This window comes from Mesoplodon mirus (assembly GCF_964341445.2).
Source record: "Mesoplodon mirus genome assembly, chromosome: 6".
Classification (NCBI taxonomy): domain Eukaryota; kingdom Metazoa; phylum Chordata; class Mammalia; order Artiodactyla; family Ziphiidae; genus Mesoplodon; species Mesoplodon mirus.
In genome coordinates, this window is record NC_138982.1 from 99576024 (window position 1) to 99602744 (window position 26721).

General features: G+C 38.7%; 1 protein-coding gene across 4 annotated transcripts in view; it reads right to left on the reverse strand.

Annotated features, from left to right (window-relative positions):
* Positions 1-21128, reverse strand: part of TBC1D23 (TBC1 domain family member 23) — a 65499-nt gene extending 44371 nt beyond the window's left edge. For 2 of the 4 annotated variants that reach the window (XM_082625203.1, XM_082625202.1), the window contains exon 1: positions 20835-20976. In XM_082625203.1, the coding sequence (XP_082481329.1) occupies positions 20835-20887 (53 nt within the window). In that variant the 5' untranslated portion in view covers positions 20888-20976. Of the gene's footprint in view, positions 1-20834 lie in introns of all 4 variants that reach the window. The other 2 variants (XM_082625204.1, XM_082625205.1) reach the window with 2 other exon arrangements.
* Between the last annotated feature and the right edge of the window lie 5593 nt (positions 21129-26721).

Here is a 26721-nt window from a genome sequence, read left to right on the forward strand (position 1 = left end):
CATAAAACTTCTTATAGAACAAAGAAAAAAGCCAAGCCATTAAGTTTAATTTTGAAAACAAAAAACAGGTAAAAAATATTGGCCAACTTGACTTATGACATTGAAAAACACAAAGAATTCAAATCTAGCAACGTATTAAAAAATAGTACATTGTAACTAAGTTGAATTAATCATAAAAGTGAAAGGAAGTTTCAGTGTTTAAAAAAATCTTTCACTGTAATTTACCACATTAATGGCAAAGAATGAGATTGGGTGATGAATGATAAAGAAAAAGCATTTAATAAAGTTAAGATTTTTTCTTCTCCAGATGGAATCAACTCTTAGCAAACTTGAAATAGGGAATTTTTTTAGCTTTTTAAAGGCTTTCTCCTAAAAACCTATTGCAGATGTCATTTTTAATGGAAAAAACAAAACTTGAAACGCATTCCTGTTAAGACTGGGAACAAGACAAGAATGCCTGCGTTGCTTCTACTTACCAACGTTATTACCAGATACCTGACCAATGCAGTAAGACAAACAAATATAAGTAGAATAAGTGAAATGAAATATATAATTATTATTTCTAACTAAAATCATTTATATAGAAAACCAAAGAGAATCCAATAGCTGACTTTTAAAAACTGACTTTTTGGGACTTCCCTGGTGGTGCAGTGGTTAAGAATCTGCCTGCCAATGCAGGGTACACAGGTTCAATCCCTGGTCCAGGAAGATCCTACGTGCCGCAGAGCAACTAAGCCCGTGCACCACAACTGCTGAGCCTGCGCTCTGGAGCCCGTGTGTCACAACTACTGAGCCCGCGTGCCTAGAGCCTGTGCTCCACAACAAGAGAAGCCACTGCAATGAGAAGCCCGCACACCGCAACTAGAGAAAGCCCGTGTGCAGCAACGAAGACCCAATGCAGCCAAAAACTTTTTAAAATAATAAAAAATTTTTTAAAAGGCAGGACCAGCATTAGAAAACAAATAATTCATTTAAAAAAATTGAAAAATAAAAATTGACCTTTTTCTTATCGTAACAAAATCAAAGGGGATTTCCAATGTATTTTGACCTCCAGGAAGAAATGGGACAGGACTGGAACTCAGAGTCCCCAGAAAAGGCAACAGGATATATTCTGATCAGAAGGTGTGCAAAGCCAGAAACAGACAGAAAAGGAAGCAAACAAGCAAATGGGAAGAGTGAGAAAGGATCTCAAATTAGCACAGACAAGAGGCAGGCACGGTGCAGGTCTTAGATCTGAAAGCAAGAACAACACTATAAAACTTTTAGAAAGAAAAACATAGGAGAAAATCTTTGTAACCTTGGTTACAAAGGAGTTCTTAGATATGTACCAAAAGGATGATCCATAAAAGGAAAAACTGATGAATTAGATTTCATTAAAATTAGAAACTTCTCTTGAAAAGAAAAACAAGGAAAGGGCATGCCACAGATTGAGAGAAAAAAAATATAAAATTTCTGATAAAGGACGTGTCCAAAAAATACACCAAATGCTTACAACTTAATGAAACGGAGCAGGACCTTATGGTCCTTGCCCCCATGTCCTCAGCCAGCCTTTTGTGTGTGGAAAAACTTCAGCCAAAGAATAAGGTTAATCAGAGAAGTGAGAAAATGCAGAAACAAAGGAAAACAGTCCAACAAACTAAATAATAATAGTTTAGTCATTAAGCATAGTCAAGGACCTTTAGCTCCTCTTTAAGGGCTACAGATAGTATTCTGAGCCATAACCTGTGAGCTGTCTTATAGATACTAAAAAACCCCCACCAGGTGGAAGAAGTTAACTACTTGACGACCAGATTGCAGCCACGACATAAGCTGCCACAATTCTGAGAGCTGGCCTCAAAGAAATGGGAACAAACTGACCCTGGAACTGAAGATTAACTGTACTTAAAACAAGGTGACGCTGATCAGACCACCACATGTCCAATTTCAAGGTGACTGTCAGAGCTGACTATGCTGTTTCTGCATGTAGTCCCCTCTTTTCACCTATAAAAGCTCTTGCCCACTGACTGTCAGTGGGTGGGAGTTGGCTTATGGGCAGGAGCCCACCCCCCACCCCCCTTCTGCTGGCCCCCAAAATAAAACAAACTTTCCTTTCCACCATGCCTCTTTATTGGCTTCAGAGCAGGGAGCAGCCACACTTCCACTTTCAGTAACATTAATAGTAAGACAAAGGCCTGATTAACAAAAAATGGGCAAGTAATTTGAACAGACACTTCACAAAAGAAGACATATGAATGGCAAATAAGTACACGAAAAGAAGCTCAACACCATTAGTCATTAGGAAAGTAAAATAAAAATCAAACCCATAATGAGATAGCACTACATTCCCACCAGAAAAACTGAAAGACTAACAGTACCAAATGTTATTTATTGTAGGGCAAAACTGCAACTCTCATACGTAGTTGGTGGGCATGAAAAATGGAACTGAACTTGGTATCCAGTTCGGCAGTTTCTTATAAAGTTAAACATAATTTTTTCCATTCAACCCAGCCATTCAACTTCTAGATATTTACCTAAGAAAAACAAAAGCATATATTCACACAAAGACTTATATATGAATATTCATAGCAACTTTGTTTATAACAGCCCCCAAATGGAAAAATACATATGCCCATCACACTGATCATTGGAAAAACAAATTGTAGTATAAAATGGAATACTACTCAGAATTTCAAAGGCAAAACTATATGTAACAACATGGATGAATCTCAAAAGCATTATGTTTTTAGTGAAAAAAGCTAGAACAAAAGACTAGTATATACTGAATGGTTCCATTTAACTGAAATTTTACAAAAGGCTGAACTATAGGGATAGAAACAGATTAGTGGTTTCCAGGGCCGGGGGTAGGAAAAGGGGACTGACTACGAAGCAGTACAGGGAACTTTTTGGGGTGATGGAAGTGCAGTGCTGGCTACATGATTGTACACGCTGGGTAAAACTCATCAAACTGTACCCTTAAAATTGGTGCATTTTCATGTATTTAAATTATATTACAAAAAAAGATAACTAAAAATATGTAAGGGACCTTAAGATTCTTACAAATATATTTCATCATTATAAAGTTAATGGTGTTATTATGAATAAAGAACTTGGGATAGCATGTTACTATGGGATTTCTTTACATGGAATTTCAAAATAATTTAGGGATCACATAGTCAAATAATTTATTTTTAAGTTTAAGTTAAACCAAGTAAATAAATGCATTAAAATACTGCCTCTCTCTTTAAAATGTGAAAATGCTTCTGAGGATAAATTTTCTGCTTTCTTTATTATCTTGGTGAGATTTTTGTTCAGTCATTTTCATAGGAACGGCACTCCTTGTGACCAGTATTTATGAGTGAAGGAGTAAGGCTTGGAGGGAAGTATGTGGCTCTAAAATGGCTTTTTCTAATGCTGAACAGCTAACTGGTCTATATGGCACTTACATGTTCTATTGTGGCCTTTTTCGGTAAAACAGTCAAACAAAAATCAATACACTATCTTTATATTACTTTATTTTAATGATATTATCCCATTTTTAAAAGTCATTTTAGAGAATTTGGTCAATGTATAAAAAAATTTAAAAACCAACCACAAGTCGGGGGGGAGGGATAAATTGGGAGATTGGGATTGACATATACACACTACTACATGTAAAATAGATAACTAAAAAGGACCTACTGTATAGCCCAGAGAACTCCACTCAATACTCTGTAATGGCCTATATGGGAAAAGAATCTAAAAATGAGTGGATATATGCATGTGCATAACTGATTCACTTTGCTGTACACCTGAAACTAACAAAACATTGTAAATCAACCATACTCCAAGTAAAAAAAAAAAAAACAACCACAATTCTATTACCATAAGATTAACATTCCGTAAATAACTTTTCAGTTCTTCATATATATGTATGTATGTAAGTGTATGTGTGTGTACAAAAACATATATACACATAAAAACTGTTATACTGAATATATGTATATTTTTAATAAGCGTATTTTAAAAAATATTTATTTATCTATTATGGCTGCGCCAGGTCTTAGTTGTGGCATGCAGGAGCTTTAGTTGCAGCATGCGGACTTCTTAGTTGCAGCATGTGTGAGGGATCTAGTTCCCCGACCAGGGATCGAACCCGAGCCCCCTGCATTGGGAGTTTGGAGTCTTACCCGCTGGACTACCAGGTAAGTCCTTATATTGAATATATAATTTTATGCTCTGCAGGATTCACTTATTTATATTTTTCAAAAATATCGTACACATTTCTCTGAGTCATTCAATGCTCTTAAAAAATAAGATTTTTAATGGCTGAGTAATTGATTTGGCTGTCCCCCTACTGCTTGGTATTTATGTACTTTCTAAATTTTCCTTGCGTTAATCTTTTCCCACTTATCCTTAGCACAAATTCCCTCAAGAATTATTCAATAATCAATATTCTTTAATGTTAAAAGTTAGGTAATGCAGGCATCAAATATTATTTAGAATTATGATAGTATCCATTTGAACAAAAAACAAAATCGTGAAAGGTGGGTACTTCAGAGAAATGAAATAGGAAGGAAACTTTCACTTCTCACATAGCATCAGTCAGTACAGCTTGAGTATACTTATAATACATATTATATTTGTATGTACTTTTTGAATAATTTAAATAACATTTATGGATTCCTTTTTAACATATATATCTTTCACCAAGCAATAATTAAGAATGAGTAGGGCTTCCCTGGTGGCACAGTGGTTGAGAGTCCGCCTGCCAATGCAGGGGACACGGGTTCGTGTCCCGGTCCGGGAAGATCCCACATGCCGCGGAGCGGCTGGGCCCGTGAGCCATGGCCACTGAGCCTGCGCGTCTGGAGCCTGTGCTCCGCAACGGGAGAGGCCACAACAGTGAGAGGCCCGCGTACCACAAAAAAAAAAAAAAAAAAGAATGAGTAAAGTGAGTCAGCTACAGGCATGTTCAAAGCAGTGCTTATTTTAACTATGAAAAACTACACACAATGTAAATTGTCCTAAAATGAGGAATTGATTTAAATCAGCAGATGGAATACTAAGCAACAGTTTAAAATGCTAAAAAACAATTAATAACATGGAAAATGTTTATGATATTAAGGACATGTATTAAGTTAAGAAAAAAAGAGTTTTAAAATTAACATCCAGGGAGGAACCAAGATGGCGGAGTAAAAGGTATAATGTTATAAGTCATAATTCTAGTTATTACTTTAAAATGTGTATCTCAGAAATAACTAAAAAAAATAAAATAAAATAAAATAAAATAAAATTAACATCCAAGCATACATGTTTAAAAGAAAAAGTACATTATGCCCACTCCCCACCCAGTCTTTCCCATACACATGGGGAAGGATATAAAAAAAGTTTATTTCTAGTGGTTTACTTACAGGGGAATTTTAATTTGTTTTGTTTTGTTTTGTTTTAGGGGGGATTATTATCTGTATCCTCGAAAATGCACAAATATTTGCAAGGAGAAAAAAATAATAATTCTCACCTCAAACATACATGTCCTTGCTTAAAGTATTAAGTATCTACTACTTAAGACTATTTCACATAATCAGTAAGAAGACAATCAGTAAGAAGAAAACAATGTGGCATATGTAACATACGTATATTAATTTATTTTAGTTTTCTCATACTGAATACTGAAAGTGTAAAAAAAATAAACAAGGGCTTCCCTGGTGGCGCAGTGGTTGAGAGTCCGCCTGCCAATGCAGGGGACACGGGTTCGTGCCCCGGTCTGGGAAGATCCCCCATGCCGTGGAGCAGCTGGGCCCGTGAGCCATGGCCGCTGAGCCTGTGCGTCCGGAGCCTGCGCTCCGCAACGGGAGAGGCCACAACAGTGAGAGGCCCGCGTACCGCAAAAAATAATAATAATAAAATAAAATAAAATAAAATAAAATAAAATAAACAAGTGCAACCCATACTGACAACAAACTTTTCTAAAAGTTTAAATATATGATAAACTTGAAAGGAAGTTAAAAGATGTAAAAATATTTGTTTCTAGTTTTGAGCATGGAAGAAAATTAATTTTGGAGAAGGGATGTCCTCCCCATGCTTCCTGTGTAAGGAGTTAAAAGTAGAGGGTGGAAGGGTCACACAGATTTGCTATAAGAACTTTCATGTGGCTTCACTTTATGTCCTCAGTATTAGTTCCATCGCCTAAGACTTCAAGCACATTCTTAACACCCTGAACTTCACTCCTTTGTCTTCCTGCCACATTCAGAAAGCTGCAAACTCCTAACACTGGGATAATCTAACCAGTTCTGCCTTCTTTGTTCCCATACTCTGCTCACTGAGGACTTCATGGGAAAAGAAATTAAGACAACTTCATGATGCTATCATAGATTCACCACCATGTATTTCTTCTAGGCATCAATGCTACCTGAAAATCTTCTATTTACCACTTTCTTCAGACTCCCTACCCAGCCACTTTACCTCAAGTGACATTACTTCTGACTCCAAAGAGAAAATATAGGACAGCAGGCTTCTCTTCCCTTTGATCTCAGCCACTCTCCAAAACCAAACATAAGTAACTTATTATCCCAGACATCATTTCCTTCTTCCCTATATGCACAGATGTCTAGGTGTCCTTTCTCTAGTCCAAGACTGATAACTTCACCTGGGTCTTATCTCCCTCATCCCTCCCTCCCCCACCCCGCCCCACCCCAACTCCTCTAGAGCCATGTGCCATCAATTATCCCCCTCTCTCCTATCTTCCACTTCTCTTTCTCCACTGGCTCTTTCCTCTGAGCCATATACTCAAGTATTGCTATTAGAAACAACATCAATAATGACAACCACAAAAACTCCTCCAAACTTTCCTTTCACGTAGGTAACCAAACTCTTGGTTGTTCCTTTCCCAGCAAAGCTTTCTGAAAGTATTCTTGACAACGTATGGCACCACTTCTCCCTCATCTTCCACTCAACTCCTCCTCTTACGCACCCAATCATTCTTCCTCCTTCTCTGACACCCACAAATCCAGAGGGACCACTCTCCCTTTGCTCCTTCCCAATAATCAAATCTTTACCTTAATTTGACCTTTCCAAGGCATCTGACAACTCTCCTTTCTCCAAAAAAAAGATACACAGGGACTTCCCTGGTGGCGCAGTGGTTAAGAATCCGCCTGCCAATGCAGGGGACACGGGTTCAATCCCTGGTCCGGGAAGATCCCACATGCCGCGGAGCAACTAAGCCCCTGCACCACAACTACTAAGCCTGCGCTCTGGAGCCCACGAGCCACAACTGCTGAAGCCCTTGTGCCTAGAGCCCATGCTCCGCAACAAGAGAAGCCACTGCAATGAGAAGCCCGGGCACGGTAACGAAGAGTAGTCCCTGCTCGCTGCAACTAGAGAAAGCCCGCGTGCAGCAACAAAGACCCAACACAGCCTAAGTGAATGAAAGAATGAATAAATAAAAACTACTCATGTTTCTTTAAAAAAAAAAAAGATACACAAATAGCCAATAAGTACATAAAAAGACACACATCATCATTAGCCATTAGGGAAACTCAAATCAAAACCACAATGAGAAAAAAGAAAACCCACAAGGAGATGCCACTTCACACTCACAAGGATGGCTAATACCAAAAAGTCATAAGAGAAACTGGAACCTTCATACATTGCTGGTAGGAATGTAAAATGGTTCAGCTATTTTTGAAATTGGTTTGACAGATCCTCAAAATGTTAAACTTGCAATATGACACAGCAATTCTACTCCTAGGTATACATACACAGGAGAGAATACAATACATACACCACACAAAAACTTGTACATAAACCACAATGAGATACTATACAACACATCCATTAGGATGGCTAGTATCAAAAAAAAGAGGGGGGGAGGGGGCAAAAATATGGAGAAATCAGAATTCTTGTGCATTGCTAGCTAGTGGAAATGAAAAATGGTACAGCCAACTGTGGAAAAGTTTGGCAGTTTTTTAAGTTAAACACAGAATTAGCATATTACCTAGCAATTCCACTTCAGGGTATATACCCAAAAGAACTGAAAGCAAGGATTCAAACAGGTATTTGTACATCCATGTTCACAGCAGTATTATTCACAACAGCCAAAAAAAGTGGAAACAACCCAAATATTCATTGATGTATGAATGGATAAACAAAATGTGGTACATATATATATACAATGGAATGTTAGCCTTAAAAAGGAAGGAAATTCTGACAAATGCTACAACATGAACTCTGAAGACAAATGCTAAGTGTGGAAAAAAAAGTCACAAAAGGGCAAACAGTGTATGATTCCACTTATATGAGGTACCTAAAATAGGTAAATTCATAGAGACAAAAAGTAGAATAGAGGTAACCAGAGGCTGGAGGTAGGAGGCAATGGGGAGCTATTGTTTATTAGGTAGAGAGTTTCTGTTTGGGATGATGAAAAATTCTGGAAACAGACAGTGATGATGGTTGCACAACACTGTGAATGTATTTAATGTCACTTAATTGTACATGTTAAAATGGCAAATTTTATATTATGTATGTCTTATCACATTAAAAAAGGCAACAACAAAAAACTTCTAAAGAATATTTATAACAGTACTATATTATTCATAATAGCCAAAAAAGTAGAAACAATCCAAATGTCCATCATCTGATGAATAAATAAAATGTGTATTCATACACTGGAATACTAAGCAATAGAAAGGAATGAAGTGTTGATAACATGCAACACGTGTGAACCTTGAAAATTATGCTCAGTGAAAGAAACCAGACACAAAGGCCACATATTATATGATTTCATTCACATGAAATGTCCAAAATAGGCAAATGTAAAGAGATAGAAAGTAGATCATTATGCCCTGGGGTGACAGGGGAGTAAGACGGATGCTAATGGGTATGGGGTTTCTTTGGGGGTAATGAAAACACTCTAAACTTAGATCATGGTGATGACTGCTTAACTCTGGGAATATACTAAAACCAGTGAACTGTACACTTTAAATGGATGTATTTTTATGATTCATAAATTACATCTCAATAAAAATGTTACAAAAAAGTAACTTCATTAGAAATAGTTTACAGACTCTTTTAATTTAGGGCTTTAAGAGGAAGCTTTTGTGTCAACCCTCATTTACTATTTCAATGAAGGGAGTGTATCACTATGAAGGGTCCAAGCCACACCTTAGCCTTGTTAAGGGGATAACAGCTTGCCTTGCCTCTTAACTTCTCAAATTGATACTACTTGCTAACTACCGTGTGGGAAAGGAACAGACTCAAAAACAGTTGCCATGGCAGCTCAATAGCAAAAGCATCAAGAATTAAGAATATAAAGGCTTAGAAACAATGTGTTACAGAGAAAATAATATAAAATTTAAAATCAGAAAACATGACACCAGATTCTATACACTTTTAACAGCTGTGTGACCTAAGATACCAACTCAGTTTCTTCACCTGTAGAACAGGGATAGTATCAGATACCATCCAATCAAAAGAGGTGGAGAGTATTTATACAGCACATGAATTATCTTCTGTTCTACTAGACTATCACTCCCACTCCTCTTTCATTCCATCTTAATGACTACACTTTGCCTGAATTTGTCCTTTCCAACTTTATTTTTCAGAACGGTCTCCATACAAGACTCCGCAGGCATTGAAGGTTCACTGTTTCCCCAAAAAGAAGTGTGTCAGACAGTGAGTTGCTGTTCACATGAACCACTGCTGGGTACAACATGTGACACAAATCCTGAGGCACAAATGAGACAATAGTAAAATGTGGAAAAAACTAAAATTAGAAGACAAGCGAAAACACGAGTGTAGGAATACTAAGTAACTCTTCGTTTAAGTCAAGATTAAATCTTTAAAGGCAAAGTAAGCACTCAATAAGTTTTTTTCAATAGAAAGCATACATATGAAATAATGAAGTAGCCCTAGAATTAAGCAATTAGCAATCATTCCCAGCAACTTATTAGATGGCCTGTATGACTTCCCCTAGCCTATTCAACTTCAAAATAGACTCTTGTCACCCAAAAGCATACTGAGATAAATTGCTAAAACACTTAAGACAGAATGTTTTCTGGGTTGGAAACAAATCGTTTTAATTCATCAAGCTTCTCAGTCTACCAAGTAAGCTAAGTCAACTTCACTAGTTTTCAAAATTCTTTAAAATCCAATCCTTTCCTGTAATTATTTAAAAAATCAAAAATTATAGTAGTTCAAAACGACCACTTAGGACCTAGAATATACATAATCACCTAAGCTTAAATGCAGAGTACAGAGAAACTAGAGAAAACCCACATTACCAATTTTTTAAAAAATTAATTTTGTGTCTTAAAGTGGTCAGGATCTAAGATACATTATTATGTGATTAAAAGAAAAATACAAAAGCCGCATTACAGGGGAAATCAATAAAAGCCCAACACCTGCTGTGTAAACATCTTAAATGTGTTATTTCTACTGCAAAGGATATTGTTCAAACCTCTGACTGCTAGCAGTAGTATAGTCATCCCTCCGTATCGGTTAGAGATTGATTCTAGGACCCGCTGCAGATACCAAAAACCCAAAGATGCTCAAATCCCTTATATAAAATGCCATAGTACAGTCGGCCCTCTGTATTTCCGGGTTCCAAAACTACAGGTTCTACACTCCTGTATATGGAACTCAAGGATACAGAGGGGCTACTGTATTAAACAGAGCCAAGAGATAAAATGGACTCAGAACTCTTCACTGAAAGTATTCCTAGCATTCAAATATATAAAGAACAATATAGCCTATGATTATTCTCCTTTCCCCCAATTATTTCCACATTTGCTTATTCAAAAGGTCCTACATGTGACCTCCCTTTCAAAAAGTCATCTCTCTCTTTCCCTTTATGGTTCAACGCCCTGCAAACTGTAGTCTCCACTCGCCTCCACGTCGTCTCTCCTCATTCACTCAAACCCTCCGTTGCTCTAATAAAACTGCTCCAAGGAGTCATTAGTCATCTTTCCTGGTCCTCATCTTCTTCACATATTCTGCAAAGTTAGACTCTCTCATTAAAACACTCTGCCTGGGCCTCCCTGGTGGCGCAGTGGTTGAGAGTCCGCCTGCCGATGCAGGGGATACGGGTTCGTGCCCCGGTCTGGGAGGATCCCATTCACTCAAACCCTCCATTGCTCTAATAAAACTGCTCCAAGGAGTCATTAGTCATCTTTCCTGGTCCTCATCTTCTTCACATATTCTGCAAAGTTAGACTCTCTCATTAAAACACTCTGCCTGGGCCTCCCTGGTGGCGCAGTGGTTGAGAGTCCGCCTGCCGATGCAGGGGATACGGGTTCGTGCCCCGGTCTGGGAGGATCCCATATGCCGTGGAGCGGCTGGGCCCGTGAGCCATGGCCGCTGGGCCTGCGCATCCGGAGCCTGTGCTCCGCAACGGGAGAGGCCACAACAGTGAGAGGCCCGCATACCGCAAAAAGAAAAAAAAAAAAAAAAAAAACACTCTGCCTTCAGTTTGCAGTACTTCTCCTGTAACTCTCTCTAACCCATGCTCTGAATTCTTTCCTCCCTAACAAAAGTATTCTTTTTTCAAATCTTCAATAAATATGTATTGAAGCACCTACTACATGCTAACCACTGTGTGAGGCACTGAAGATCTAGCAGTAAACAAAGCCGGTGCTCTCATGTGGCTTACAGTCTAGCTGGCTCCTCCAAGGTTTTCGCCCAGGTCCTATTATCTAATGCCATTGAACAGAGATGGGAGCGGCTCTTTTAGAGCTGTAGTTCATTCCAATTTGTTTAGAATGTAAACCGCTGATGAGCACAGATTAAACAATGACAGGCCAGCTTGCTCATGTATACACATTATACCCAGGCACAAGCTTCTGATCAATTATTTAAAACTCAAAAGTAGCCAGCTAACTAGTCGTGAGCACCAGCAAATTGTGTAACAGTGACAAGTTGCACATGCTGAGTTGTGGTTTCATGACTTAATTTGTGCCATCAGACTTCTGGTTATTTCTTAATGCCCAGGTCATGAGACATCAGCACCAAAGCTTTGTCTGAACTTATTTTGCTACTATTGTTAGCACACTCGTTACAAATTACTACCAAACCAAAACTCCCTACTTTGTTCCTGAATATTTTGTGTGACATTTGTTTGAAACGGAAATAGCAGAACTTTGTTACAGATTTACTTGTACAGTAGATATGGATGGAGTTGACCATAATATGTATTATGCAACTTATTTTTAAATACCAATCTCAAATTATCAAAGCATTCTAACAGCAAATAGTATGATGGCACATTTGGAAATGACCGTGACACCTTACAGTCCATGAGAGCACAATTTGTTAACTGTGAAATCTTGAAGTTATCTGGATTCTTGTCAGACACACTTGCTACAGTATTTTAACAAAATGTATATTTGAATGCCAAGGGGAAAAACACCCCATCCACGAGCTTGAAAAAAAAAAAAAGTGAAACTGTGTATCAGGATTAGAGCCACAAAAGCAGCTTTGGGAGACTCCCCTATCAAATACTGTAATCCTCTGCAGAATGTGTGTTTAACTAGGATCTTGGCCAAGTAAAAAAGGTGCTAAATCTAGTCCTCTTGGCTTGAGAGGACAAACAAACATGATAGCTACAATATTTCAGCACTGTGCAATAGGCGAAGGAGACAGTGATCACAGACTGCTTTGTAAACTACTAAAATTAACTACAGTACAAATGGACCAGATGCTTTAAATTTTCATAAACTTATTTTTGATCCATAATCCACGTAGATCAAATTGCACCAATGGTATACCTTCCTCTGCTAAGAAAAAACTCAGGAATTTTTGTGTAAGCATTAAAAAAAAAAAACCTGCTTATAACTTTACCATATGTGTAATGTTGCAATGCATTTGCTGTAAGACTTGGCTTACAAAATGGAAGAATATCTCTCTACTAATGAGTAGTTAACTTTAGAGAGTGTTCTAAATCCTTTTCCTCTTCCATGCTTCCCCAAAATAAAAAGTCCCCAACACACTGTTCTTTACTATACATATAAGGTGACTTTCTAGCACTTTTAAGGCACAAAGAAATGCATCAGCATCTTTCCCCTCACCCCCCAACCAAAGCACTAGTTTATCTGGAAACTGAAAATAGTGTATACCTTTTGCTTCAAAGAAAGAATGGGATGAAAACAGCACAAGTCAACACGAAACAGCAAATTACCTGTTTCTATTACAAATTTCCACTTTACTCAAAATGTAATGAGAAAAGACATACCCCCAATATTCCTTTTCTTGAAACCATCATTTTGGAAGATAAAGGGACAATTATTGCAAATGAGGTGACAATATTTGCAACATTTGGGCAATTCTTTCCAAAGGTACTTTACCTATGGAGATCATAGCTTGGCAAAGAAATACATAACGGATTTATTTTTTAAACCTGAATTCCAACATTAGTGACAACTTATTCAATAAAATAGGCTCTCATTTATTTTCATGTCAGTGGTTAAATCTAAATGGAATCTACAAAATAAGCTCAAGAATGTTTGGTATTCAGCTGCACACCCATATGAGATGAATACATCCTTCTATGCGTCACTTTTATACTTCGAAACAGAGACCAGAAACTCTTTAAAGAGGGACAATAACCACAAGCAAGCTATTTTAAAAGCAAGTTTCTTATTTCTCCAACATCACTGAATAAAAACAATGAAAAAATTACTGAGGTGAGAGAGTTATTAAAACTGTGTAACTGTTTACATGTTCTAATTAAATACCACTACTGTGCTCTCACAAACTAAATAAGTAAATCAAAAATTATAATTTTAGGGCTTCCCTGGTGGCGCAGTGGTTGAGAGTTCGCCTGCCAATGCAGGGGACACAGGTTCGTGCCCCAGTCTGGGAAGATCCCACATGCCGCGGAGCGGCTGGGCCCGTGAGCCATGGCCGCTGAGCCTGCGCGTCCGGAGCCTGTGCTCCACAACGGGAGAGGCCACAACGGTGAGAGGCCCGTGTACCGCAAAAAAAAAAAAAAAAAAAAAAATTATAATTTTACTTCCATAAATGATACATATACATATAATTGTATTGCTTATATATCTACATATATTTAATATATATAATAACTTATTACATAAATACATTTAAATATATAACATATTATATAATCTAGATATATTTGTAACCATAATATCTTTTAAATTTTATTTATTTATTTATTTATGGCTGTGTTGGGTCTTCGTTGCTGCGCGCAGGCTTTCTCTCATTGCAGTGAGAGGGGGCTACTCTTCGTTGCAGTGCATGGGCTTTTCCTTGCAGTGGCTCCTCTTGTTGCAGAGCACAGGCCCTAGGGCACGCAGGCTCTAGAGTGCAGGCTCAGCAGTTGTGGCGCACGCGCTTAGTTGCTCTGCGGCATGTGGGATCATCCCAGACCAGGGCTCAAACCTGTGTCTCCTGCATTGGCAGGCGGATTCTTAACCACTGCTCCACCAGGGAAGTCCCTGTAACCATAATATCTTAAGATAAAAAACTAATCTATTTAAGTGATTTTTGGCAAGAGATATGAGGACACATTATGAAAACCACAGAGATATAAAGTTACAGTATATAATGCTCTGTATCATATCCCACCATATCAAGCATGAATTGTCCCTTCCTGTGGATGCAAGAACAATAATGTGTTTCACAGATTATGCATATCCTTAGAGCCTTGTAAAGTGCCACAGAATATACACACCATATGTTGAACAAAGCACAACTTTGCATATTGTATGTTTCAAAACACATGGCTGATTGAGTATAGGATTAGCATATTTTTAACTGGGTTCTCTCTAGCTATCTGTTAAAGTATTTGTGACCTATATACTGTACACGCAATCAACTTTAGAAAGAGCACAGGGCTTAAAGAGCCATGAGTTTAAGTCCCAGATTTTCCACTCACTGGGTCTACTATCTAACCTCCCTATGCCTGTTCTCTCATCTCTAACAAGGAAAGGAAAATAATTCATAATTTCCCTTCTTCATAGAATTGTTCTAAGAGCCAAAATGAGATAGTATACAAAGGATAAAGCTCTACGTAAACATAGTATTTTCTTATATCTTCTTAGCGAAATTATTAAATACCACCACAGCAACTAGTTTTATGTAACAACTGCTTTAAAGTAAGGAAAGCACACGCTACAGCATTCCCACCCAACTACAAAATGCTATGTCAGCTTCAGGATAAGAAAAAACTCCTTTAACCTTCGAGAAGAAGGAAGATGTGAAACAAATGATTGAATTAGTCATCATTTTCTCAACTCAGGTCAAAAGGTAAGACAGACCCTTAAAAACAAATATACATTAAATTTTAGGAAATAGTTTTTTTTTAATTGGCTCTTACTGCTCTTGCATTTCCACAAACAACAATTTGCTCTTATGAACCTAACATATGGGACTGATTTGTTTTCCATGTGTAATTCTCAATATCTAAATAAGTCACTTCAAGCATTGTCCCTTTTCAAGCTGTATAACCCTATTCTACTCTACTGAAGCATGTAATTTCCAACAACACAAGTACTTAAGTATCTTCAGAAGATATCTTCATGTATCCATTCCTAGGGCTAAAATGATGAAAAACTGAAGTGCCCAAGAATGTCAGAACAATGCACAGTTCTGGTTTTAAATGTTTCAAATTTTGTCTACAACACTACATAGCAGCTTGAATATAACCAGTATTTAGTTAATGTTTGCTGAATGAATTAGAATGCTTTGTCTCTATTTTGCTTTTTGATACGTGGGGCGGGGCGGGGCACTGTCTTTCGTTTATACCAAGTAGGATCCACATTTCACCATAAGCAGCAGAAAAGATTTGCCAAACATACTTTATCGATTCTGTTCAGAAGACGCCTACTCATGAGTTGGCTGTGTATCACAGTACACTTAACTAGTGCTCCAGAATTACCTGAATTGCCTCACTGTACTCAGGGAATGCACCTGTATTCTCAGCAGTGAGTACAAATAAATAGAAATAAATTAATTGAATACATTTCTTTAGCGTGCAAAAACCAATTACTAACTCTTACCTGCGGATATTAAAACATCTACAGGAACAAAATCCTAAAAGTGAATTATTATTTAGGAATTACCTCTAAAAACAGTAAAATCTGAATTATAATAATAACATTAATGTAAATACTATAACAAAATAAGTCTTAATTTCTAATTTTTGTCTACCCTCTACTTACAGTTTACAAAATCAAACAGTTGTCACTTAAAAACTCCTAATTCCAGCCAGTAAGGTTCATTTTCTCTTCATTTTTTGTAAGGTAATATCTAGTCTTGCTAGAACTACAAGCTACCAATATTCTTCTTAAGCAATGGGTTACATTCTCTTTCATATTAAATGTATTTCTTTATTGATTTTATCATGTCTGAAATTGCAATCACCTGCTCCCTAAGTGACACTTTAAATCTCTATTTCAATGCTTATGAAATGGAAAGCACTGAGAGTACTATTCACAAAGTGCACAAAACTTTGAAAAAGACCCCATTATTCTCAAAACAATTCCTATTCACATTTCAAATTACAACAATAGAAGCTTCTTTATGGAACTGATATTTCTACAATTTTAATAGAAGTTTAGCAACAATTTAAGAAAAGTTGTACAAAAAAATTTAACTAAGCAAACTCAGAATACCAACAGTTGTTGTACAATCAATGTGTACACCAAAAAGAAAATTTTCTTTAATCATGACTTTAGATCTTAAGGAGTTATTTCAGAAAGAAAGTCTCAGAAAATGAAAGCCTCAATTTCAAAGCTAGTTTCTTCAATACCAAGAAGAATAATGACCAATCTTTAGACTGTAATAATTTAACATTTCTTTTATTTTCAAACCTGTAGCTTATACTAACTTTTTAATTAAACTTAAATCATTTCAAACTGTAAACATTTTTACAAGGATTTCTCCATGCCCTCTGAGCTTACATGGCTGCAATTTCAGAAAGTTTGAGAGCTGAGGCAGTTTCTGATAACCCTGGTTTTCCATAAAAAATGAGCATTACACCAGCAGACAATTACACAGCTCACAAAAACAATGGAGTCAGAAAATTTATATGAATTGACAGCTTGGTATATTACTGCACATGATTTTACAAAAGTCTGTATTCATTCATGCACACATTCAGACAATAAACATTTACTGAGCCACCTGCCATCAGCACTGCCCATGAGAAGTTCACTAGCTAAAGAGCAATGATAAATCATGTAGTCAGATAAATTATAGTATAATTATGTAATATATATAGTATAATGTATTAGGTGATACACTATAACATACAGAGACATAACATACATACAGATATTCCTCTAACCAACTCATTCGGAGATACACATCATCTAGAACCTTGATAACTAGAGTATGGTCCATGAACCAGAAATGCCATCACCCAGTGGCTGGTCAGTCAGAAATATGGAATCTCGGGTCCCAAGCAAATCTACTGAATCAGAATCTGCATTTTAACACGCTCTCCAGGTAACCCCAATGCACATTTAACTTTTGAGAAACAATGATCTAGAACATAATTGAAAAACAGTAAATAAGTAAAAGTGACATCTTGTACTTTTAAGCTCTTCAGGCCCCATCCTGAGCCTTTTTACAAATGAATAGATAATTTAACAAGTTCAGCTACTTACCTTCACAGATCAGGAACAAACTGGGAGATACCACTGACAACAAAGAAAGAAAACAGGAAAAACTAATAAAAAGCAATCTCAAAAAGGGATGGCTATAGGGGACCATTTAAACAGCAACAATCTACCCTTTCTGCCTAAATAGGCCCGAAAGGTGTCAGTGTGTTACAGAAGTATAACAGTTATTGATGTTCTTAAATGTGTCTCCTCTAACTAGACCACAAATTCCTTGAGGACAGGGACCTAGTTTTATTCTTATACACTTACATTTGTAAACTGAATGACCCTAAATCATTAAGATGAGTTTGGTTAGGCAATGAGATGTATAATACATTTCAGAAAAAATTCTACCTAAAAAAATTACAGGGCTTCCCTGGTGGCGCAGTGGTTGAGAGTCCGCCTGCCGATGCAGGGGATACGGGTTCGTGCCCCGGTCCGGGAAGATCCCACATGCCGCAGAGCAGCTGGGCCCGTGAGCCATGGCCGCTGAGCCTGCGCGTCCGGAGCCTGTGCTCCGCAACGGGAGAGGCCACAACAGCAAGAGGCCCGCGTACCGCAAAAAAAAAAAAAAAAAAAAAAAAAAAATTACAATAAAAATGTCACAGCATTTTTTTTTTTAAAAAGAATAAAGCCTCTCCATTCTATAACAACCCAATCAACAAGCACTCTAAGAACAGAGGCTTTACTGAACTTGTGGCTCCAAATCCAAATCTTTTCTGACTCTATTCAAACTCACTTCTAGGGGACCAGTGCATGGAGTGAGTAGAGAAACAGATTAGAAGAGAATGGAGGGAGAATAAAAATCAGAGAACACTCAGGGTTCCTCCACTCGTGAAAATAAAAAGAGAAAAATGGGAAGCCTCACCAAAGATACCGAAACGCCAGAAGAGAAAAAATACTACCTCTAGCAACCATTCACTCCATGGTCCTTGCCCCTGTAAACCAGACACCTGCTCACAATCCTCCTAACCTAAAAACTTAAAGACACCTTAGCTCTAGAAACACTTCCCCTTGTGGCCTGCAATCAGCTAGTACAGCCAGTTTATAATACAACAAATTCACTCTTCCAAAACAGCAAATTTCATGATGTTCTAGTCATTACGCTCCAAACAAATCATTAGTTTTCTTGCCTATGTCCTTGCTCATGCTATTACTTCATAGAGAACTTTCTGCTCTGTTAATCTGACCCTGCATGTTAGCCACCAGCCATGTGTGGCTACTTAACATTTGAAATGTGGCTAAACCAGACAGAGATGTATGATAAATGTAAAATACACATCGAATTTTAAGACTTGGTACAAAAAAGATGTAACCGTATTGTTTGTTTTTTTTTTTTTTTTTTTTTTTTTGCGGTATGCGGGCCTCTCACTGTTGTGGCCTCTCCCGTTGCGGAGCACAGGCTCCGGATGCGCAGGCCCAGCGGCCATGGCTCACGGGCCCAGCCGCTCCGCGGCATATGGGATCCTCCCAGACCGGGGCACGAACCCGTATCCCCTGCATCGGCAGGCAGACTCTCAACCACTGCGCCACCAGGGAGGCCCACCGTATTGTTTTTTTAACAATGACTACATGTTGAAATAATATTTTGGATATATTCAATTAAATAAAATAGATAATTAAAATTAATTTCACCTGTTTCTTTTTAATGTGGCTACTAGAAAATTTAAATTACATATGTGGTACACATTACACTTCTATTGGACAGTGTTGGTCTAGATCCTACTCATTCTTCAAGGCCTAATTCAAACACCTCCAGCCCCGCAAAACTTTCCCCAATGACTCCAAGTGGACATGGTTTCTGTCTCCCTGAATTTCTTTTTTTTTTTTTGCGGTATGTGGGCCTCTCACTGTTGTGGCCTCTCCCGTTGCAGAGCACAGGCTCCGGACGCGCAGGCCCAACGGCCATGGCTCACGGGCCTAGCCGCTCCGTGGCATACAGGATCCTCCCGGACCGGGGCACGAACCCGCGTCCCCTGCATCGGCAGGCGGACTCTCAACCACTGCGCCACCAGGGAAGCCCTCCCTGAACTTTCATATCACTTTTCTTCACACTCCCAAAGAACCAGAGCAATTTTACCTTCTTAGTGAGTGTTCCTATTACAGCTCCCCAACTCCAAGATAAGCAAATCAAGAAAAGAAACTACATCTAGGTCACGTAAATTTTCATCCTACACCTTGGAGAGTGCATGTACTAAGTTGATGCTTGATGTCTGCTAATTGAGAGTTGAACTTCTCAATTACTGTATTATCTATCCCTTTCACCGATTTCCATTTCTTCCTGAGGAATTAAACTCCATGTCTACAAATGTCCTGGATTATAATTAGACAGAGTGCCAGTGAGCTGTACATATATGATGAACAAGCAGATCTAAAACTATCTAATACCAGTAGTCAATACACTTACATCAACTGTAAAAATTCGACAAGCCTCTAAAGGTTCCACTTTTCTTTTTTTATGATACTGTCCCTAAAAGTGTATTGTGAAGATCAACTAATTCAAATGTAGGAGACTTCCCCAGAGATTAACGACACTGGGTGACTAAAGTCTACCAAAAATTGTCCGAGATCCTCCCACAACCCTGAGAATAGATCAGGTAAGCATACAAAGGCTTGAGTAAAGCAAGAGCAGTGTCTTATATCGCACCCAAAGCTCTGAAATCGAGCTGTGAGGAAAGTGATAGGAAGGGAAAAAAACGGCTTGTGTGCAAGAGACGAAGGGTGTTAACTACTGGAACGCGAAACGAGAAATAAAACCTAGCACAAAAAATGTCTGAATTATGTGGGAGGGATCCTCCCTGCGTGTATCTCTCAACCTCTGAACCCTGAGGCAAAGGTCGCGGTGATCATTTCAAGTGGTCTTTTCTTCAAATGGTATTCCACTGCCTGAGATCTGCATCCGCAAATCTTCCTTCCTCACCAGCCTATTCTGACTCCCCGGGCCAGGAATTACAGCCAAACCCAACCCTGAAGCCACCCTTCTCCAGCACAGTTTGGAAACCGTCGGATGAACCGGGAGGGCCGAACTGAGACCCAGCAGCTGGACGACACCCCTCTCCCTTCGAGTCCGGGCTTAACCCCTTGGGCAGGACTGGGCTGGCAGAGGAGAGCCAGTAGGCAGAGGGGGCGGGGCAGGGCGCCGAACTTCGAGGACGGGTCTTCCCGTTCCATGTCGGCGCCTGCCGGTGCCGCAGGGACCCGCAGGGTGGTGACAAGGCAGAACAGAAAGGCAGTGCAAAGCAGCCCGGGGCTTTCACTCACCAGCCGTCGCCGCCCGACGTTGGCAGTGGCAGGACCTCTTCTCCTTCCGCCATTGCTGTTGACGTCCACGTCACTTTGCCGAAAAGTGGACCCGGTGCCGAGGCCGACTCAGACCCAACGTCGTAAAAGGTCCTCGGAAGTCTGGGACTCAGCTTCTGGAGAGGGAAGGGAAGAGGGAAGAGGCGACGACGCGAGGAACGCAACGTCACGACGTCCCGAGGGCGAAAGGTAACTTGGAGGAGGAGACGTGGACAGCCGGTGCCCCTCCAAAGACTATATGTCCCAGGATGCCGCGGGGCCCGGGCCGGGCGCAGTGGGCGGGGCTTGGCGAGGGCGTGCGTCCCAGTAGGAGGCCCTTGAGAGCGTCGCTTCTTGGCGTCCAGTTAGTGTCTCCTCTGCGTCTTGGCGTCCTGCTTAAAGTCATGTTTGACTGTCTTAAATAGTGGAGAGGCGAGGGGAGGTGGGAATTCTACAGGGAGGGTGGAGATAGGAGCATAGCCACATTTGGGCCATTTCCTAGTGCAACAGCTGTGTTTGAGAAAAGAGTGGGATGTAAGGAAAAGGCACGCTCACCCCTGTTTGTGGGGCGCGGTCAGAAGTACAAATGGAGGCCACGTACTTTATGTTTGAATACTTTAAAAGTTTTTTTTTTAAGCTAAATAGTAAAGGAAATATGTTCTAACCTCCCACCTTTATAAACATATCTTTCTAACAACATAGAAGGTCAAGTCCAAATTTAGAATTCTAGAACTCTGGATTTCCAAGCAGGGAGAGCTGCCATGTTTCTTCTCTTCCCACCCTACTTCCCCTTCACTCCACGTGGGTGGACTCCTCGGCCTCCACATCCAAACTCGGTGTCTACCATCACCAGCAAAGCACCGGCTTTTTGTTTCCCCTTGACCATCCCTGGGCCTAGGGCTGAGCACAGGGTTCAGGAAGACGGACCAAGGGAAATGCTTTTGTAAGCCCTGGACCTAATGCTGATGAAGTAGAGCCACGTGTAACAATATGGATTAATCTGGAAAATATGATGTTAAATGAACAAAACATTGTGGAAGGGTAGGTAAAGTATGGTGTCATTTATATTTGGCTTTAAAAATAGGCAGCACAGTATACATTTTTATAGAATGTATGTGCTTTTAAAAAATGCGCAAGAATGATATATAGAAAAATTGGAATGGCAGTTCTCAAAGATAAACAAAACCAGACATTAGTTAAGTAGTGAAAACAGATGTTATTCAGAAACTACGGACAGTAGGGGAATGGGCTGTTCCATTCTGATTTGTGCAGAGGTGATTAGGGGTTTTAAAGGGAGAAAGAGGGAGCAGGGAGAGCGGGACTCAGAGTCAGACAAGTGAAAAATTACAAAGCATTGGTCAGTGTAATTGTGATTAGACCAGCTGTGTCTGCTAGTTGGCAATTTTCGAGGTCAGGATTCTTCCCTCCCACAGAGCCTGAGAGACAGAGACCCTGCCCTTCTTGATGATTACATTTCAAAGGAATGGCTCTCAGGTCCTTGAGAAGGACACCTCTAAGTTGTAAGAGATACATATTCACAGATGTAAGCCCTTTGTAGTAAATGCTCCAAGAGACGTCAGTAACCTATCATCAGGTGTTGGCTAGATCAAACAGTAAACTCTCCTGGCAGCCATTGCACTTTCTCAATCAGGCATTTTAATGGGGTTCATTGGAGGCCAGGGTCATCCTAGGGACACAGCCTAAAGTTGCTAAAAACCATGCTAGAGTTTGATCAAGTCTCTTAGTGCAAGGGTTTGGACAGAGCTGTTAGGTGCCAAAAGTTCTGCAGTTCTCACAGTTACATTTGTGGAAGGAGAGGAAATGGCTTCAATTATATTTTTAATATTTTGTTTCTAAAGAGCTGAGAAATGGCTACATAGGTGTTCAGTATTCTTTATAGAGTCTGTGCTTTGGTATCTAAAATGTTTCATAATTTTAAAAACTATTTGACTAAATAAGCACAAAGCATAGTACAGCTCTTTCATTTACAACCAAAAACATGTTCATTCTCTTCCCAAAGGGGAGATAATACAGAGCCACATTATTGCACCTACTTCTAAGCCAAGGATCTCTGCATGATGTTCAGTCCTTCTATGGGGAAAATTTCTTTTAATATGGAGTGAGAGTTTACATGACAGCTATCAAAAAGAATAAAAGACATGAATCTAGGTCAAATTACCATCCTGATATTCAGGACCTCTGCTGGGTCTCTTCAATTGCTGTCAGTGGATTTTCAGAAGTTTTCTGCAATGTTTTGTAAAACTGTTAATTCAGTGACATGACAAGCAGTTGTTCATTGATTAAGGTGATCGTAACCCTCAATTGTAATTCATTCTCAGTGTAATTAAAACAGTGACTGCTTAATACTCCATGTGGTAAAAGTATTATTCCATTTAAAATATATCAAGTGTTTGCTTGTGTTTGATATCCAGGCTCCTTAGTGTAGACTCCGTAGTTGATGAGTTTTCTGGTAAGTCCTTCCTCTTCATTTGGATCCAGTTTGTCCACATTTTCCCCAACATGCCTCACTTCCTGAGGTGACAAGGATATCACTATGCCCAAAGAACATTTTATAGCTGGCTACAAGTTTTTATGGGTGTAACTTTCTGAGTATTTTTGTGCCTTAAAAAAAAATCTCAAAGTCCTGCCTTTTACCGGGATTGTTATGAGCTTTAAAAAATATAAGTATGGGATTACAAGTAGAATTTGTTAAATTCTAGTAGTAAATCTCTGCTTAAAAAAAAATTTCAAGAGCTAGAGAGGTTTTATTATGAAATTATCTCCCTGTATTTTCTTTCTTTACTCTTTTCTCCTAATTATGAGAAGATTCCATCAACGACACTAGAAGCTCTCTCTGCTTTTATATATCTTTATATCTTTCTGGAACAGAGGAAGTTGGAATTTCTTTTTTCATAGACCTGGTGACGCTAATAGTGGTGACCATCTGGATCTGTGCACAATGCCATTCCAAGATATGTCTTCAAGAAAGGCACATCCTATCACCCACATAGGGTGTGTTATTGGCCTGCAATTCTGCAGCTATTTGTACTCCCGTGCCCAAATAGAAAAGTATGGTATTATTCTATATTATCCTTGGATAAAATCAAATTGCATTTTTATAAAGGGAAAATTAAAGTTTCTTGGTTTTGAATGAAACTGTAAAAAAAAGAATATTTTCATCTATTATTTGGTGTTGTGTGCCATATAACTATGTAATTATGTAGTTCATAATTGTATTATATGTACTTAAGTCATATTATGACACAGTCTATTCTCAATAAATATTTGTTAAATGAACTGAAGATTTTTTTTGAAGTATTTTGGAATAGATGAAGTCATTCAGCTATATACAAACAGCTGGTTGGGATTGGGGGCAAGTGTTGAGCAAACAGTGATAAAAAATATTTCTCCCTTATCCTTCAGTAGTTGTCTTTGCTAATTGAAGTTGACTCTTAATAGGTTATATAGATGGACCCAAAGTAAACATTTGGACAGGGTTTGACCCATTCTTGGGTTTGGGATAGTTATGCTTTAACGTGGGAGCCTGTTTCACTCTTTCCTCATTCCAGATTTGTTTCCAAATGTTCCAGACAAAAGGGACAAAAGTCTCTTATTAGGGTTGAGTCGCTGCTGGTTAGAAACAGAGATAGTAAACAATATGTTAGCTGGAACTAGCCTTCATTTTAAAAACTTAACTTCTTGCTTTTTGTGAGTTCACACACTCACAATATGTAAACAGTATCTTTAGACAATGACTGTGCTATTCTTTACGTATGATCTGTCTCCATTCACCTCATACACTTATACTCACCCTTCCTTTTAGGCATATGTCTTTCCAAATAAAAGAGTTAGCAAGCAACCATCTAAGGTAATTGGATGAAATTGCATGATATATGCTTTTAACGATATGTGTAAAAAATACAGTTATGTGTTACAATTTCTATGAATATGTTATTTACAGACTGGTTTCTCTAATACCCATGCTAAATTGTACAGCTTATCCCACTCCTGGGCATATACCTGGACAAAACTATAATTCGAAAAGATACATGCACCCCTATGTTCATAGCAACACTATCCACAATAGCTAAAACATGGCAACAACCTAAATGTCCATCAATAGGTGAATGGATAAAGAAGATGTGGTACCGATATGCAATGGAATACTACTCAGCCATAAAAAAGAATGAAATAATGCCATTTGCAGCAACATGGATGCAACTAGAGATTATCATACTGAAGTACGTCAGAAAGAAAAAGACAAATACATATGATATCACTTGTATGTGGAATCTAAAATATGGCACAAATGAACCTATCTACGAAACAGAGAGACTCACAGACATAGAGATCAGACTTGTGGTTGCCAAGGGGGAGGCAGGGAGGGTTGGTAGATGCAAACCATTATATTTAGAATGGATAAACAACAAGGTCCTACTGTACAGCACAGGGAACTATATCCAATCTCCTGGGATAAGCCATAATGGAAAAGAATATAAAAAAAAGAATGTCCATATTTGTATAACTGAGTCACTGTGCTGTACAGCAGAGATTGACACAACATTGTTAAGTCAACTACACTTCAATTTAAAAAAAAGAAAAAGAAATAAATTGTACAGCTTATCACTGTCATTACTACATTCCAAATTCACATAAGAAGAATTAAAACATTAAGTAAAAAGAATTCTTAGGATATAATGAATATGAAAATGACCACAGAAACAAAAGCATTTAAAACATTTAGATGAAGAATTTCTTCTCTATAATTTTGCTCACACTTTTTTCTAGACAATATCAACTACTTCTGTGTTGTTAATTTCCATCTGTAACCTAACTCCTAAATCTGTATTTCCAACCCTGGCCTTTTATAGTTTGCATCTATGAATCTAGCCATCTCCTGGGAGCTTGCACTTGGATGACCCACAAACACTCCAAACACAATATTTCTAAAACCAAACTCATTATGTCTACCTGCTCCCCAGTCCATTCCATTTCTATAGAGGTAAATGGTTTTATTATATATCTAGTCATCTAAGCCAGAAACTTGGGAATTATTCTAGCTTTCTTTCCTTCTTATTTCCCATGGGTCATCATGGACCTATGCATATTTTCCTCCCTAGGCATTTTTCAAGTCAGGTCGTTCTTCACCACCCCCGCAGTTTTTCTCTTGCTTTTGCTCCTCATTTTGTTTTGCATGAAGGGAGTCCTTAATTAGTCTCCAACCTCCTGCCACTCTCTTCCCCAAAGAGTCAACACAGGCTCTACACTAGGGGTTCAAACTGGCAGCCCTCAGGCTAGATTTACTTAGCAATTTTTATTCTCTTGTCATTTTTAATCACTTGAATACCTTTATACACTTTTCAGTTTGTCTCCTCCACCATTCCCCACCACTTTGGACCAGCCCCCAATTTACACATTTTTTATTTGCTTGATCCTCAGAGGTATTTGTATTTGTGCCTCTTGTTGCATATTTCTAAAATGGAAGTTTGCCTAAAATCCTTCAATTGCCCATTATCCCCTATAAAGAATGTCTAAATTCTTTATCATGGATACAATACTCTCAGAATCTTGAGTACTTTCCCATCTTCCCTTTTAACATATGCTTCAGCCATTCTATGTTTTTTAAGTCAGTTGCTTGATTTTTAAAAAATATTTATTTGGCTGCGCCGGGTCTTAGTTGCGGCACACGGGATCCTTAGTTGTGGCATGCGAAATCTTTTTCTTTTAGCTGCGGCATGCGGGATTAGTTCCCTCACCAGGGATCGAACCCAGGCCCCCTGCATTGGGAGTGTGGAGTCTTAACTGCTGGACCACCAGGGAAGTCCCTCAGCCATTCTATATTTACAGGCCCCAGATACGCCCTGCTGCT